At 36.7% G+C, this 18590-nt stretch overlaps 1 protein-coding gene across 2 annotated transcripts in view; it reads right to left on the reverse strand.

The window, feature by feature from the left end:
- Window positions 1–1365: 1365 nt before the first annotated feature.
- The window catches only part of LOC148863808 (AAR2 protein family), a 37187-nt gene continuing 19962 nt past the window's right edge, over window positions 1366–18590 (reverse strand). For both annotated transcript variants that reach the window (XM_088979715.1, XM_088979716.1), the window contains exons 4-13: window positions 17982–18041; window positions 16597–16726; window positions 15417–15640; window positions 8024–8116; window positions 7855–7926; window positions 7654–7686; window positions 3855–3995; window positions 3394–3450; window positions 2252–2344; window positions 1366–1831 (exon numbers count right to left, since the gene is read on the reverse strand). In XM_088979715.1, coding sequence (XP_088835841.1) covers window positions 1772–1831; window positions 2252–2344; window positions 3394–3450; window positions 3855–3995; window positions 7654–7686; window positions 7855–7926; window positions 8024–8116; window positions 15417–15640; window positions 16597–16726; window positions 17982–18041 — 963 coding nt within the window. In that variant the 3' untranslated portion in view covers window positions 1366–1771. The remainder of the gene's footprint in view (window positions 1832–2251; window positions 2345–3393; window positions 3451–3854; window positions 3996–7653; window positions 7687–7854; window positions 7927–8023; window positions 8117–15416; window positions 15641–16596; window positions 16727–17981; window positions 18042–18590) is intronic.

Here is an 18590-nt window from a genome sequence, read left to right on the forward strand (position 1 = left end):
CTATTATTGGTATTTTGAATCTTTTTGCTGCAGTTACGGATAAAGTGAATGTTCTATCTTGATTGTGATCTCTTGTTATTATATTTGGATTATTAGAAATAATGTTATTTTCAGAAATCAAACTCTTTCAGTTAATCGTTTGGTATCTACTATTAGTGTGGTTTTTAAGATGTTCTTATGCTCTTCTGGAGCACAGTGTTTGAGCGATCAACTTAGACATTTCCTGTCATGTGGTGCCTCGATCTTTTATTTCCTCGTTGCATTATATTTTCTGCGATGGAAGAACTACTGATGCAGACAAGGGTTCTTGGCTTTGTTTGTTATAACTCTAATGAAACTTTTCTTGTTGCCGCAGGGGGGAGATGTTTGATTCGAGAAGGACCAATAGAGACAGAATTGTGGGCAATATAGAAAGCCTTGTGTTTTGCAAAGGAAAGGGATTTTTTTGGCCATGTTTATCTTCTCAGATTGCTCTGTCCTAATTAATGCTTTAACTTCTGCTTCTATTGGGGATGTTCCATTTTCTTATTTATCTTTGCTGGACAAAGTTACTGACCTTTTTAGGTCCTTTTTGTTTTCAAAAGTTTAATATGCTATTAGAAGTTTAGAACAAGTAATATTGCTGTGCTCATTCTATGGTGAGCATAGCCAAATGTACTTTGGATGATCTTTTGTGGGAGTGTGTTCCACCTCCTTGAGATACTTTCTTATATTAGTAATGCTATTTTAATGATAAAAAAGAGTTTTATTATACCCCTCTGGCCCTATCGAGTATAGACAACCACAAAAAACGCTTTTTTTTTTTCAGTACATAAGACATACAATTGCCACAACCACATACCAACACACAGAATACTTCTCAAATTACTAATAAAGAATTAGTGAAGGACAGCGTTTTGGGCACATTCAGGAAACATCTCAGTGAATAAATAAAATATTGTTTAGAATAATAAAAGAAATTCCACAGAGGTACTTCTCTCTTTTAAAAAATGTACTCAGTTTGGGAAGACCGCAAGTACAGGTTTAAAAATATCAGTATACCCTTCCCAAGCTAAGCGCCTAAGCCTTAATAATTAGAGAATGTCTGAATTGTAACTTTTATCCAAAATAATAATAATAATAATGGTAATACTAATAATAATAATAATAATAATAATAATAATAATAATAAAGTATCAATATGTATCCGTTTTTGAAGTTACGGATATGTGGCACTGGCTACCGGTGGATATGAACCCAACACAAACTGACAGTGAAACTGTCGGTTGATGACTTCTTGCCTTAGATACGTCACTTGTTGCTTCAAGTTTTCTCAGTTGACAAATATTAAAAATTATATAATTTTAAATATTAACACAAATTATATTTAGTTTCTAAGAATTAAGATAGTCTCATGCATATTTTAGTGTTTCTCATGTATATATGACTTGTTTATGCTCATCTAAAACATTGATTAGTGTAATTTCTACCTACGAAAATGGAACAATGTTTTATCCATTCCTTGAGTCATTTGTTCTGCGTTCACATCAGAACTTCAGATCTACAATTTAAATGCAACAGTAGCATGATATACATACTGGAAACTAAGTTTTGCCCTCTCTGACTACAAAAACGGGTTAATGTATGCTTTGAACCATGGACAGCCATCACGTCTGGGATCAAGCGATTGAACACCCTGGCTATGGCAACTGCTGATCAATGAGATACCACAGAATCGCGTTGTTTGATTGAACTTGTTACACATCAGAGCTTGTAATTGTCAACTGTCGCTTTAAGCAGCTGAAGCTTCACTGAAACTTGCGTCATCCAACAGTTCAACAACAGGAGCAAACTACAAAATGGATAAGTTTCACCATTATTTACTGAGCAAACATGGATTACTGCCTTACTGGAAATTAGAAAAGAGAGGTTATCCAATTCCATTTGCTGGATTGACCAAATCCATGTGCCAGATGACTTCACCCCCTAGCCAGTTCGACAGCAAGTCAACAACATGGCCAATCCACAATGTACATCAGATAGGTAAAACTTGTCTTAGAAGTGCCACATCTATACTCCATCAGATGAGGGCCAGCGTTTTTCCCTGTGGGGGCTATTGAACTAAAACTTGCCCTCAAGAATATGGAGAACACCATCACTTCTATGCCGCAAGAAATTGCCATGGGTAAGATTCCTATCTTGTCTCAACCTCTTTGCTACATGTTTACTTCAAGCAAGCCCGCAATATAATGTCTCAAAGTTCCAGATGTACCTCATCATCATTTTCCGCATAGATGCCATCTACTGCACTGTCCTGGAATTCCCACCCTAGAGTGGTCTCTAGCAATTCTTTAAGTTTGTATGTCTACAATATCAAAAGACTGAAGTTAGAAATTTCCCAAAGCAACATCAATTAGTTTCTGCCATGTAAACAATTGAGAATTTGGGTGTACAAGTTGAAAGCCACAAAAACCAATATGAGATAAACCAATATGGACCTCAATCAACTGAAACTCAAAACTGCATCTACAATGTATCAGCCAGATGCCATGGGATATTAATGCTAACCACCAATTTAAACTCCTAATGTTTACCGAGGTTTGAAACAATGTGGGCTAATTCAGATAACTTTCAAAATAGAATCTTTCCTAGTTTCAATGTAATAGTATTCATCCTAATACCTCTAATGCAGAATTCCATTAATTAAAGCTTTATCCAACTTTGGCATCAGAGACTGAATTGTTTCGAAAATGGCAAGTTCTGCTCACAATGGCTCTATTAAATATATGGATGTCATCATATCCAATTTTTGTTCAGAACTCTAACATTCAACATATCATAAAGCAATAGGAGTATCATCTGGTAAGAAGAAGCTTGAAGCTGGACATACGATAGTTCGTAGTTCATACACTATCAATTGAACATGACACATTGAATGAACTATGAAGTGCATAACCATCTGAGGAACCATTTCACAGCATGCATGCCTTGAATCCAAGTGAAGATGCTGGGAAGAAAACTGTTCTCTCTGACACTTAACTAAGATGCTTATCAAATAGGTATATTTAAATTTCCTCTACACAGTTGATGTAAATCTCGTGCTTGAAAGCATGAGAACGTGGGTTCAAGTTTGAGAGCACCCACTTTGTGCAAACAATGCCAAGGTTAGGACCGTATTCAGTCTACCCCTCCCAAGACCCCAGATAGCTATGACCAATAATGGGCGATGGCCTTTAGTCAAAAGCAAGTTAAAATGCAAATATCCTGATGAATTAAATAGCCATGAGTTTGGCATTTCTTTGCATATAATCTATTAATCTTTGAGAATCATTATTTGAAATTAAAGCATGAAGAACATTGAGAGACAAGAGAGAGACAAGAGAGAGACACAGAGGATGGTATAAGAATACAAACCCATGATAGAAGATCTCCATCAACAACTGAGGCTTCTTTTACTAAAGAAAAGAAATCCTGGAAATAAAATTCCCATACAAATATCAGAAAATGTAATGCTAAAAAAATATAAGATCAACAGAAGCGAGAAATGCCATTTAAGGCCATTAAAAAAAACCCAACACTGAGTTCCTTCAAGAAAAGTGACTTTAAAATGCAACCAAGAAAAATTGGTGACAGTGTATTTCCTGTAATTTATGACTGGCCCACCAGATGTATCAAACATTTTAACAAGTTTCTTTCTCCATAGAGTTGCTTTGTTACAGATCCTTGGTGACAGTTACAGTTTTCAGATATTTAAACCAATGTTTTTTTTTCACGTACATCATGATTCAATTATAGAAAAAAAAAAACTACCTTACCAAATCCTCACCCGGCCAAATAAAAAGAAAAATAAATAAATTATAAATAAATAAGATTACCTTGCAAAGACGGTGCAAAAAACTGTCCTTTGAAAGCCATGAATCATCTAAGAGCACTGATGCCCCCTTTTGCACGGCTGATGTATTTATAGAATCTTTCTGAAAACCATACTTCAACTGGTAGTAGACAAGTTTTATAAACTGCAGTCTACAAACCGTCAGATAGTAGTTGACATAAAGGATGAAGAAAACAATTAACATGGACATTTGTTGTGATTAATATATTCATTGTTGTTATTATTCTATATTATTGTTTTAGATAAGAAATTGTTGCAACATCAATTAACTGGATAAAGCAATCTGTTGATTCTATTCATCAAAATTGTCCAACAAACATTGAATAAACACCATGAAAATGGGTATACACACTAAAACAAAGTAGGACATGTCAACATTCCTCTCCTTTCTTTCCCACCCCTTCTCTATTTTTGTGTTTATTTATTTATTTTTTGTTTTTAAAGTTGAACAAAATAACTCAAGTAGCCAATCAACTTTAAGACTTTCATATTTCCTCATCAACTCACCATTAATTCTCTTCTGTTTCTCATTAACTTCTTTGATTATCTCTCCTCATTAATAATGCCATTAACTCTTTCTCCTCTAATAACTCATTTCACTAATTCTCTCTCCTCTCAATTACGCCATTAAGTTTCTTAAAATTCATGGACTCTTTTTCCTTTTTATTTTTCTTTTCTTTCTTTGAAAAAATGAATAATAAACCAATCATGCTTTGCTTAGGGGTGATCATTTCAGCTAGGCCTGGGCCTGCATCAGACCCACAAATTTCAGGGCCAAGCCTAGGACTAATACTTCAAGCTCAGCTTGGCGCACAAACAAATAAAGTTAAAAAATTAGGGCCCATTTGGCGCGTCTTTCCATGCGGTCTTTTGTCTGTTTACAAGCCGGGCAGACCGATTTTCGGTATATTCCCATTTGGCTCGCTGAAGATCTAGCTGCCAAAAGCCAGAGCGCCGAAAAGACACGAGAAGCCCATTTTGTGCTGGTTTCAGGAAGCTCCAAATGAAGCTTTTAGCATCTTCCGCATTTTATTCTCATGCAGAAAGACATGGAAAGACGTGCATCTTCCAAACTAGCTTCAGGCTGCTCAGATCTTCATGCAAAAGCTCAATGCGTCTTTTGACTATCAGAGCTACCAGAAGATCTTCCCAAAAAGACTTTCCAAACAGGCCCTTAGTTAATAAAGATATTATAAATAGTTAAATCACCCAAAAATAATGCTTGGGTTAGACATAGAGGGCTCTTTGTATGTGTGTGTGTGCGTGCGTGGTTTTTTCTCCTTTTTTGAATCTTTATTTTTATTCCACATCATATTACAGAAATAACCATTCATGAGTGAGTCCCACCAATTGGTGGCATTCCAATAGTTTGAATGCCAAGAGTTACCATCATCCCAAACGTTTGTTTGGGGGGAGGGGGAGTTTTACTCTCTTTAAATTGCATTTATTTGTTTTATAGTCAAATTCTAATTAATTCATTAATAAAAAAAACTATATTTTGAAATCTAATAATTAAAACTAATAAAAAATTAAACTTCAGCAAGTTTTTATCTAGCAGTTATTAAAAATTAAGAAACTAATAAAAATTAGTAGTTCATAAATAAAAAAATTAAAATGCATTTGAATTCCATTTAAAAATAACTAATATTAATAGAAAAGTTAAAATTAATAATAAAAAGTAAAAGATCATGTAAAGTAATAAAACAAATAATTTGCATTCCATATAAAAATAATAAAATTAATTAAAATAAAAGAAACAATAATGGCTTAATTGGAAATGTCATAAGGCTCCTTCTACTTAGAGATGACTATTTATAACCTAGCCTAGACTAGCTAGACCTACAAATTTCCGAGCTCAGGCAACTATTTTCTTCTAGGCTAGGCTAGGGATGGAAATGTTCCCCATTTCCCTGATCCTTGCGGGGATTTTCCCCAAAATGGGGCAAGCATGGGGATGGTTTCCCCCTGTAGAAATGGGGGTGGGGAAACTTTCATCCCGTTGGTGAGGACGGAGCGGGGGTGGGGAGAGCACTCCTCACCCCACCCCATCGAGATCCTTGCTATATATATATAATTCCAAACCATAGATATTTAGGTTTTTAGTAAACTTAAGGCTTTGAGGTCCAAAACTTGGGATTTATGTTGAACATTTGTGTTTTTCTTATGAATTAGTTAATGAATTTGTTTCAATATTTTTTAACTTTCATCCCTTTGGTGGGTATGGAATGGGGATAGGGAGATCCTTTCTATATATACAATTCCAAACCATAGATATATAGGTTTTTTAGTTAATTTAAGGCCTTGAGGTCCAAAACTTGGGATTTATGTTGAATATTTATGTTTTTCTTATGAATTAGTTAATGATTTTGTTTCAATACTTTTAAAAATACGGTCGAATATGTTTGAATATACTTGGATCTATTTTGATAGGATTGTAAATTGTAACTATTTTATTTTTAATTTTTTTTGGAATCAAATGAAGTTGACATCTTAAAAGAAATGGCGAATGGGGATCTCTATGGGGATGGAGAAATCCCTATCCCCAGTGGCAAGGATGGGGATGGGGAGGGTCTCCCCATTCCTACCCTGCCCCATTGTCATTCCTAAGCTAGGCCTAGCTTGGAACCATACCTAGCCCACACATAGTGCAAGTTGGGCCCAAGCTAAGCAACCCCTAAGTTCAGCTTGGAAGTTATATACGTATATTGGTAAATATTATTATATAATATTTAGATAACAAATTTTATATAGGTATATGGTATATATTAATATATAGACCATAATTTTTTATAATTTTCTATAGTTGACTAAAATTAAATAAAAACTTTAATTTGTAAAAAGTCATAGTTTACAATTAACATGGGCAAGCATGTCCCTATCCCAAGCCTAGACAAATTACTAGTCTTCAGGTGGGGGCTAGACCGAGCATGGGTAGCCTTAAAACTGTTAATACACTATCAAAATTTGGCTCAAGATCTTTTATGTTCTTGCTTCATTGGGCTACACAATGGAGGGTAGCCCATCTCCCATACCCATAACCCCAAAACCCTTGGTGACACTAGGATTCGATCCCAAGTCTACTAGAACAAGCCAGTGGTAGTACCAACTGAGCCCCACCAATCAGTAGCTCGGGATCAACTTGACCCATTTCATCTATACTTGGTACTTTAATTACATGAGCTCCTTCGTCTTCAATTTTTCTTAACAAAGCTCATGCATCACATGGGTCCCAACTAGTATATAGCAGTGTTTTAAAAGGCGTGGGAGGTGTACGCCTAGAGGCACACCTCTAGGCGAGGCGCTCCCAAAACGCCCTGAGGTGTACACCTCTTGCACTTTTTTCATGAGGCGTGCTAGAGGCGTACGCCTCATGCACATCTTATATAAAAAGACAAAAAAAATGAAAAAAAAAGGAAAGGAAAAGAAAGGGAAGGGAAAGAAAAAGAAAGAGAAGAAAAAAAGTGAAAAAAGAAAGACAAGCCCCCCCCCCTTTCAACTAATGTTATGCATCTTTATTCTTCTTAATATAAAAGATTTTTATTAAAAATAAAGAAAAAATGAGATCCCCCCTCCTCTTAAGGAGACTTACGCCTCCTTGTGTTCGGGAGGCTTACGCCTCTTGCATTCTGAAGTACACCTCACACCTCTAGGTAGTGGAATGCCTCCATGTTTTAAAACATTGGTATATAGTAAGATTACCACAACTACACAATTGTTTGTTTTCACATGATTAAGAACCTAAGAGAACTGTTTCAAATTAATGAGGGAATTCAACACATTACCTTTATAAACAATTGAGTCCTTGTGCAAAACGGCTGCAAAACAGTATATAAAATATGTCTGTTTAGACAATTATATGGCAAGATTAAAAATTTATAAAGCAACAACTGGTTTTATGTCCATCATAAGCTGCTCAATGATGTTTCAACCTAAAATTTCATTAATGTTAGAAAATTGGCAAATAAATGTTAACCAATACTTACAGCTTCTGAACAGCTGAAAAATAGACTAACTATAGCTTTCCACTGAAAAAATGCTTCAAGTGATTGCCCCATCTGCATGTTATCAAATGTAATATAGATTTAGATAATCTTTTATTCATGTATAGTTAATTGATAAATATACAAAATTTCCATATTGGAGTGCACATACCAGAAATGCAATAAATGCAAATTGCAACTCCCCCAAAAGTAAATCTTCTGCACCTCCATACTCTTTTACCAATATGGTTTCTAACAGTTGTGTCTGACACAGAAAGAAATATTTCTAAAATTAGATGATACAATAATTCAATAAGATTTACCGCATCTTTTTTTTTTTTTTTTTTTTTTGGGGGGGCGGGGTGGGTGGATCTTAAGATTGTTCTTGTTACATTCTTACTTTTCAGCAGTCTTATTCCCAGCGAAAGAGGTGTGGAGCAAGCAGATCCTTCCTAAGATTTGGGCTTTTGTTGGGATTTAGAAAGTGGTACTTAATAAGATTAATACATGAAATATGCTCCTAAAAAGGAGGCCTAAGAGCTGTTTTTCACCCAATATCTATTTCCTGGTGCAATGCCAATGATGGAACTATATCCAATCTAATAATCCCTTGTTTATTTGGGTCTTGTGTTTGGGACTATATCCCAAAAAAGGAAGTCTAACAGGTGCATGTAAGGTTAATACATAAGCCTGGTCACCTTGTTCTTGGCACAAACATGCACTTTCTCAAAGGTTTGCCTTTTTTTAATTACCCTCTTATACATTCGTATGTGTTTTACACCTTTTTAATGGTTTATTAAGTTCTAAATTGCCTTTTATTGGTGCTTGTGTACTAATAATGGTCTATCAACTTTAAAAAGATAAGAAACAAAGACCTTTTGAATACATGAGCCCTAGTTGTGGAAAAAATAGAATCTCATACAGCAAAGTTTCCACTGAAGAAGATACAACTAATCTATGATCTCTAACCCTAAAAATAGAATTAACTATGGCCAAAATCATAAAACCAACCCTCTAGATCAGCCATATGTACATCAGTCACATACTCTATCTTGTATTGGAGTTTTCCTTGAGAAATACCAACCATCCAAAGTTTGCATCTTTAACTCAAAATATGTGCCAAAAGAAGGGCTTCTTTGGCCATGTGGAAAGGGATTTTAAGCTGAATTTAGGCCCATGAATAAAGGGCAATGAGAGGAACATGTAGGATCCTTTCTCTTTACCATATTGGTGCAGGGAAGATTATATGATTCTGTTAACAGGTCAACCAGAGAAGATCACTAGCTGACCCCACCTGGTTTTGCTCAGTGAGGAATCATGTGTATGATCTGGATTCTAGACCATTATTGGATAAGGACTTCTGAAATGGCCAGATGTTAAAGGGGTTTGTTTAGCTCTGCAGCAATGGTTTTTTAAACTAAATTTGCCTAGTGAAAGAGGGAGACTTGGAACCCAGACCTAAACAAAGGATAATAACTGCCTAGAAATCCAACCCCTAAAACAAGAATTATCCATAAAACCCCTTACCAAACTAATAAGACAATACTGACATCATCCATCTTCCAACACCAACAGCAGCAACACTCTTACCAAACTCTACCCTTTCACTCAATATTACTTACTCAGTCCCTTTCTTAACCAAGCTCATCACTTAATTAGTAACAGCAACTACAATTTCAACACTATTGATGTCATAGAAATTTCTTCCTCTCAATCAAGCCTTGTATCACCAGATGGGAATACATGAATCCTGTTGCACTATTCCACTTTGTTCGGTGCCATAATCCATTGTTAAATACTTTAATTATGGGCCTTCAAATCATTTCTCACTACTTCAACCCATGTCTCTTTTGGCCTGTCCCCATCTCTTCTAGACCCTTCAACCAGCAACAAATCACTTCTCACTAGTGTCATAGAGGGTCTTCTCTGTACATGAGTCCATGACCAAATCATCTTAGTTTTCTTTTCCTCATTATATCACCTATTTGGACTACTCCTAGATGCCAACATACACGTTCAAAATGACTATAGCTGAGATGAACGAGTGGGAAGACTAGAACGGCAGAATTAGAAAAAAGTGCATTCATGGCACTCTCCATGTATCAAACATGATTACTGTTAAAAGCTACTTATTTTTTTATTTAGAATCATTTATTTCTTCTCCATCTCTCAAAAAGTTGATTCAATTCCATTTTCCATGTCCTCTCATTTCACCCAGTGATTTAAAAGGCATGCCTAGGCACACAAGCGAGGCATATTTTAGGGTATGCGCCTCACCTAGGTCCCTAGGCACAGCCCTTTCAAAAGGCACATGCTTGGTGCACCAGGGTGTGCGCCTAATGCGCCTTGTGCCTCAGCCCAGGCATGTCCCTTTTGAAAATTTCACATTTTTTTGCTTTTTTTAAACCTAGCAGCTAGGCCAGGGGCTCTGCCCTCAGACCCCTGTACCACACCCCTTGAGGCAAGCCCAAACAAGTCCATGTTAGGGTCTTAAATCCTTAGTTCTCACACAAAAAATAATCATTTTGTAATTTTAATTGCTTTTTAAGAAGATATTTTATTAGGATGAATGAACGAACAGCATTAACAAATAGGAGGTTGCCTCAAGGGGCATGGCACAAAGGCAGCTCATAGAATCAGGAATGCAATATGTTTTACATCAAATTAGCTACTTGAAGTAATGCAATATGTTTTATATGTTTGATTTTATTTTTAAACTTTCATTTGAATACGCTTTGCATGTTATGTTATGCCTTTTAATTTTAGATAATAGGTTTTTTAAAATATTTATTTTAAAATTTAAGTTTATATTTTTATCAATATTATGCTTAATATTTTTTTTTTGAATTTTTGACATTTTTTATTTTTTAGTTTTTTTTTTTTGTATTTTTTTGTGCCTTGCTTCAAAAAGGCGTGTGCCTCACCTTACGAGGTACAGCCTCACTGTTTAAAAGAAAACAGCACAAAAATTACAATTGGGCCCAAAACAACGAATCCCTAGTTACTCCTTGCTTAGCTAGATAGTCAGCAAATGCATTAGCCTCCCTTCCCACTCATTGTATAGTCAAATTCATATGTTGTGTTACCCATTTGAATTTCTTCATTTCATTTCTATAACACCATATCAAGGTTTTAAAAACCAACCTAGAAACAGAACCGTTCTAACTACCGGTTTCCGAGTAATTTCTTTGCAACCTCTACAATCTTCTTCTTCTTCTTTGTACTGGATCTCATATCTGAGTTTGTGTCTCAGACTCTCAATTCTTCTTGTGCTGAGATCCAAGTTCGTGTCTCAGACTCTCAGTTTCTCCCCTCTCTATCCTCTACAACTTTCTTAAATCACAAACCGCTGTCCGGGTCGAATGAATCGGCGATTTGACTGCCCGGGTCAGCAGTTTTCTGACCAAGCCAATGGTTTTTGACCCAAGAAGGAGTTAAGGGTGAAATGGAACCGGTTGCTTGGATGGTTTTTGGGCCAAACGGTCCGATCATCTGAGTCAACAACGGTTCAAAAACATTGCACCATATCATTGAGTCTAGGTCTCTAAGCCAACTCACCACCACCTTGGAGTCCCCTTCTATCACCAAATTCTCCAAGCCTATCTCACTTGCAATCTGTATACCTTGTAGGACTGCATACAGTTCAGCCCTTAAGGAGTCTCCATTCCCATTGGTCCTGAGTAGAGTGCTCTCAGATTCCCGTCCTTATCTTTTATGGTCCCTCCAATTCCAGAAAGGTCTAGGTTGCCCTGACTACTCCCATCAAAGTTCAGTTTCATAAAGCCTTCAATGGGAGGTGTCCAAACCAGCCATGTTTTACTCTTCTACACTGAACTATAAGCCACTGAAAACCAATTCCTCCAAATGACATCAAAGGAGAAATGTCTAAACAGTTCCATGGTTTGTAACCAATGTATGGTTCTGGTCATTACACAATCCATAATTTGTTGTTTACTTCTCTCCTTCTCTTGGAAGATTCTAGCATTTCTTTCTTCCCATAATGTCCAAATCATTGCTGTTGTAGTGCACCTCCATATTACTCTTCCTCTTTATCTTCAGCCAAACAAATGTAGATGGGTCAAACAACATCTTAATCTCCATTGGCATATTCCACCTGCATCCACACAAAGAGAAACACCACTCCCAAATTTCTGCAGCAAATGAACAGAAAATTAGTAAGTGATAAACAAGATTCACCATCTGATTTACAAAGAGTGCACCAATTTGGGGAAATACACAAAAAAAGGCCTCTTCTTTTGCAAGTGATCCAGAGCGTTAATTTTCCCATATACCACTTCCCAACAAAAACCCTTAATTTTAGGGGGAATCGGCACACTTCCTTCCAAGGAAAAGACTGAGAGGAGGGGGACTGACAAACAGCTTTCAAAAAAAGAGGCACAAGAGAAGAAGCCTTTAGGATGTGGACACCAAACTCTCCTATCTGGTTTAGAAGCCTCTAAGCAGACTTTATCAAGAAGTAGGAAGTAAATCCTTTAAGGGTCGGTCACCAAACCAAGTGTCTTCCCAAAAACGAATTAAGTTCCCTAAGTTAACATCATACTTGATAAGATTAAGGAACTTAGGAAGCAGATTGTGAATTGCTTTCCAAGGTGTTGCAAGGCAGCCCGACATGATACACCAGCATCCCAGCCACTCTCCAATCTCCCATGAATACTATCCACTACCTCAACCCACAAGTTTTCCCTCTCTAGAGGCCACCTCCATAACCATTTTCTCAAAAGAGTTGCATTCTTCTTTCTTACATTCCCAAGACCTAGCCCACCCTCTTCCTTTCTTTTGCACACAATCTCCCAGTTAATTAAATGGTCTTTTCTTGTCTCTCCTAGCTCCCAAAGGAAATCCCTAATAATTTTTTCTAATTTATTTTCTTCCCTTGGAGGGATCCTAAAAACAGAGAGAAAATAAATAGGTAGGTTAGCCAAAGTAGATCTTATCAAGGTAATCCTTCCTCCTAAAGATGTGTAACTCCTCTTCTAGGCAGTCAATCTCTTTTCACATCTTTCTACAACTGAGTTCCAAAATCTGCTTTCCTTAGGATTGGCCCCTAGAGAAAGTCCAAAATACGTCAGAGGCCAAGGGGTAATATGACACTCTAAGCACTCCTCTACCAAGATTAGAACATTCTCCAACAAATTAATCCCTGCTATACAACTCTTGTCCAAATTGATTTTCAGATTATGATATCATCTGCAAAGTCTCCCCCTTCACAAAAAATTATGATATCATCTGCAAATTGGAGATGAGTAATCGGAACCCTATTTCTACCCACTTTCTATCCTTTAACTTCATCTTCCCTATCTATCTTAGAAAGGAGTCTGCTAAACCCTTAACAAAAAATTATGATATCATCTGCAAATTGGAGATGAGTTATTGGAACCCTATTTCTGCCCACTTTCCATCCTTTAACTTCATCTTCCCTATCTGCCTTAGAAAGGAGTCTACTAAAAATATTTGCCATCAAAGTAAAAAAGAAAGGATGGAAAAATGACAAGACCAAAGGCATCCAAAGACCCGATTACACCACCTTTCCCCAAACCCTCGTTGTTGCAAGAAATGAAAAGATCCAAGAAGGAAGGATTTATGTGCAAATTGGATTTAGAAAAGGATTATGACTTGGTGGATTGGAAATTTTTATTAGAAGTAATGCATCTACACATTCATTAGCTATCAAGATTTGATCAATTATTTGTCTCCCATGAACAAATGCCCCTTGGAACTAGCTTACGAGGAAGGGGAGTATTTCTTTAATCCTCGAAGGCAGAACCTTAGCAATTATTTTGTAGATACTAATCATCAAACTTATGGGTCAGAAGTCCTTAGGTTGACTAGCATTTGGGTTTTTCGGAATCAAAGCCAGAAAAGTTGCATTAACTCCAGGGCTAACAATATGTGTGTTTGAGAATTCTTTTAAGACTTTAATCAAGTCATCTTTCAATACTTCCCAACAATCCTGATAGAAAGCCATTGTAAAGCCATCTGGACCCAGTGCTTTAGATCTATTCATGGAAAAAACTGCTTTTTTTATTTCCTCCTCCTCAAAGTCCCTTTCCTGCCACCTTGCCACCTCCTCTTCCAATAAGGGTCACTCTAATCCTTTTAACCTCAATCTATCCCCCAAAGGTCTTCTGTAAGGATTTAAAATGGTCCACAAAGATTCTGGCTATTTCATTCTGACTAGAAATCACTTCCCCATTAATCTCCAACCTAGCCACAAAGTTCTTACACCTTCTACCATTGGCCATCGCATGGAAGAATTGTGTGTTCCCATCCCCTTCCTTTATCCATTTTTGTCTTGATTTTTGTCTCCAACAGATTTCCTCTCTGCTTAGAACTTCCTCCAAATCTTTCTTCATTTTGCATCTCGATTCCCCTTCTTCCTCATTAAGGTTTCTCTCATTCTCCAATTTATCCAATTCTTCAATCTGAGATGTGAGAGTAAGCTTCCTTTCTTTTAGTCTTCCGAAATGGTCTCTATTCCACTCCTTGATCTTGCTTTTCAATCTTAGCAATTTCTTATGGAATTTGATTCCCTCCCACCTTACCCCCCTTAGATCCTCCTTCCACCACTCCTCTACTCTGTGAGTAAAATCTGGATGTGTCAACCACATATTCTCAAATCTAAAGGGAGTGGGACCAGGTAAAAAAAATTCAGATCCTAATCTAATGGGATGGTGATCTGAAGTGACTTTGGGCAATGCTCTAGACACCAAAAATTCCCAATGATTTTCCCATCCTATATTAAACAAAAATCTGTCCAGCTTTGAACACAGTGGATTTTCCTAAAAGTTGTACCAAGTGAAACTAGTATGCAAAAGAGGAATCTCCGTCAACTCGCACATGTCTATAAATTCATTGAATTTTCTCATACTGGTGATTATTGACTGACGGGGGTTAGAAGTTTCTTTTTTTTTTTTTTGACAATTGGGGTTAGAAGTTTCATTAGAGAACCTTATCACATTGAATCCGCTCCAAAACCCCAAGAACCCTCCCACAGGCCCCATATTGCATACAATTCCTCCCATAGATCCCACCTTTCTCTATGACTATTTGGCCCATACACATTAGTTAATACCCAGGAGAACCCGTCATCCACATTCTTAAACCTTACCGATACAGTATATCTACCAATCAGCTCCTCCATTGAATCCAATACCTCATCCTGGGGGGCCTCAGGGGGTACAGTGATATTATGGAGAGACTTGTAAATAATGCAGGCAACTAAAGGATTCTGTCATGGATGGTGGGTATTGCAGACAGTGGATTTGAAAGGGGCATAAAAATAATGTGGTAACAAAAGCCCTGATTTAATAAATTTCTCTTCTGATAAATAACTCTAAGTTTAATCAATATAATTTCCTAGGAGCATGTTGTTTAATGCTATGCAAATAACTGAATAAACACCACATAATAAAGAGAACATAATTACACAAAGATACACTAAAAGATCTAAATGGCTAATCAAAATAGTGAAATTGTATAAACTTGCATTCACAAAGCCACCAATCTTTTAGCTTAAAAATTATTTTCAGAAGGTAGAGCATTACTTTGTCAATGTTCAAAGAAGTAAGTTCTTGTCCTGAAATGCCCTTATTCTTGACAACACGGGGAATTGATGTGTAGTAACAGCCTCGTCTCTGGGATTTTTCAGCAGATGTTGAGAACTTACTATTCCTTAACTGCTCTGCTAAAGCTTTCTCCATGACTGTCTTAGGGACTTGTTCAACCAGTCCAGATTCACACACAACAGTAATTTCACGTCCAATTGGTTCTGTAATTCCCAAAAAGAAGGAATACAAGGATTCTAAAGATACAGTAAAAGGAAATCAACAAAGACATAAGATGAATTCTACAAGGGCAAAATGGAGGAACAGGGGCACCCATACCTACCATCCAAAACAAAACTCTAACAAAAACTAAGGCATTTCTAAATATTAAGTCCACAATAAGTACAGCACAATGTTTTAAAAGGTTCAGGCAAACTAAAAAAACACCTGGAGGTGCACAGTGGAGGCATGGAGACACTTAAGGCATAGACCTCCAGCTTAGTGGTGTATGGGGCATATGCGTCTGTTGTGCTTTATACAGGAAGCATATGCTTCATATGATCTTAATTTTTAAGCTATCTTTTTTTTATGAATGATAATAAATTTATTAATTCAGAAGCAAATTTTTAAGCTATCTTTCTATATTAAGAATGTTATAAATAAAAGTGGAAGAACCATTTTAGCGTGCTCCCCATTATACTAACATAATACCTAGGATGGTAGCCCTCCAAATTTGTTTTCATGTTCTCCATTATCTTTTAAGCTGGCTTTCAATCTGAGAAACTTTCTGACACCCTTCACTGCAATCATTCTACTCCTTTGCCTTCCTCTTGTACTTGCTCCTCCCCACTTATGGAAACTTTCCCTTTACTCCTAATTTAAGCTGATTTTGTGCCTCTTGTTCTTTCCATAACTTCTTTAGCAAGAAGTGGAGGGGCATGTTGTTGTGTCCAAAGCCTCTTTCCTGATGAGGTTATTGGGTGACATATTAGACTCGATTTGGGAAGAGTACAAATACAAACATGTACAGTGCAGATACAAGGTTTCGCACTGAACATATTTTAATTTGCGCTCTTCCTAAACTGAGTGTTAGTTCCCATAATATAAACAAGAAATACATAAGAGCATTCCAAGGGTCGCTCTAGATTAAAGAAGTGACACCAAACGCCACAATGCATACCAATCCGTTCAATGGTACTCTTTGTGATGTAATTTGAAATCTGCTTCCAGGTCCCAAAATGATTCAATGCATAAGGCCCCAGTTGGTTGTCAAAGTCAAATCTCTTAACTGCATCATGATACTTCTCCTCCTACAAGGAAAAGAGTAACAAGTTCAATGGTTTCCAATACAATTGCATGTACACAAAAGGAAACTGGTTATCTTTATCGAATTCAATATAAACTATAAGAGAATCACACTTCAGAGAATTTTCCACCAAATTTGGGAGTTACTATCTCAGTAATATCATGACAATGGAACATGACACGCCATGACCATAATATACATGTTCACAGACATGAAGACTATAGAGAGGTGGGTAAAACCACCTGAGATTTTCTAGTTTCTTTTGAAACTAGGCCTGGATCTTCTACAAAGCCTGAGCTGCTATTACTTTTACAGGGGTTTAGCTATGGTTCTTATGGGCTCTGCCGATCTGGAGGTAGAAGGATATTCTAGAACAGTAATTGGATGGATGGTGAGAGGAGCAGTGGGTCTATCATGTCAAGGTGGGAATCAGGATGATGTGGGTTGATCTATATTACCCAAATATGGCATACATGGCTGGATAAAGTACTAGATATGAAATTTTTACACTAAAAATTAAAGTATCTGACACAATATGGCACCTTTGTGGGTGGTCACTACCCATTTATGCTCTATTTAAATAGGTTGATGGATTAAGTGCATTTATTTTCTCCATTTTTAGTAATACATTTTTGTAGTCATCCAAATTCCAAAAGTCAAATGAGTACTAAAGAGAACAGGTTTAAGCATCCCCTTTTTTTATCAGTAACTTAAGTCTTTTATTAAAATTAAAATATATACACAAAGTGTACAAGAATACACGAGATAATCCACTGTTAGGCTATCCCATCAAACATAACCCCCCACAACAAAAACCTTTTACAATGGAGCCCAAAACAACCATTCTTTAGCCATCCCTTGTCTGGCTCTGGCCAAAGCATCAACTAAACTATTTCCTGACCTAGGAATCCAATGAACCTAAGTGTCCCCTCTCAACATAAAGAAAGAAGTTCCCTGATCATCTGCACTTCAGAATATCTCATGAAACATGATAAGAATAAATTTAAAGAAAACAGGCTACAGAATATCCAGACTTCTATCCCCGGTTTGCACTGTTTAAGAATATCATTATATATATCTACATACATTTTACCAACTTACAGCAAATATATTTATGTTTATATGTCCAGAAACCGCAGAATCGAGGCTTTAAACTCTAAAGCTAACCTGATGTGAGAAACATCAGGCATTCAGGGTCATCAGCATGCATGATGCATCATATACACAAGGAACGAATGAAAATTAAATTGCTTACTGACCTCTTCTTCAGGCAGTTTGACTAACCGTTCCTCCTGCTGATGCCATCTACGAACAATTACCTATTAAAGTCAACAGACAACATTGGCAAAGTGCCAAAATCATGCAGCAGTGCAAATTCAAGGCAAGTTTCTTAATTGAAATCACCATCTTCAACATACATACTGTAATACAATAACTGGGACAACTCTAGGAAAATCCTACTTTGCCTCCTATCTGTTTCAGGATCACTTGCACCTAATGCATTTCCTACTATAAGCAGCATATTAAAACTAGCCCAGAGGTTGAAATGCTTTTCTCTCCAGGTCAGCACCTCAGAATTTCAACCATCCAGGTCTACAGGTCAACCCATGATGCCATTATCATCATCTAAGCTTATCCCAACTATATGGGTTGACTACATGAATCCTGATTTGTACTTCTTTTCTGCTTAATACCATATCTGTTGAACGCCCAAGCATATCGTTGCCCATTTGACACCAAACTGGGGTTAAGGTGTTGCACATCACTTCTGGAGAAAACCGTAGCATGAGCATTAAAAGATAATTTGGAATCCATGATCATGATACTTTAGCAAAAGACATTGGAGCTATTCAGAGACTTTTCAATCA

Source organism: Nelumbo lutea, chromosome 3 (assembly GCF_056320005.1).
Source record: "Nelumbo lutea isolate HS-2025 chromosome 3, American lotus-T2T, whole genome shotgun sequence".
Taxonomy (NCBI): Eukaryota; Viridiplantae; Streptophyta; class Magnoliopsida; order Proteales; family Nelumbonaceae; genus Nelumbo; species Nelumbo lutea.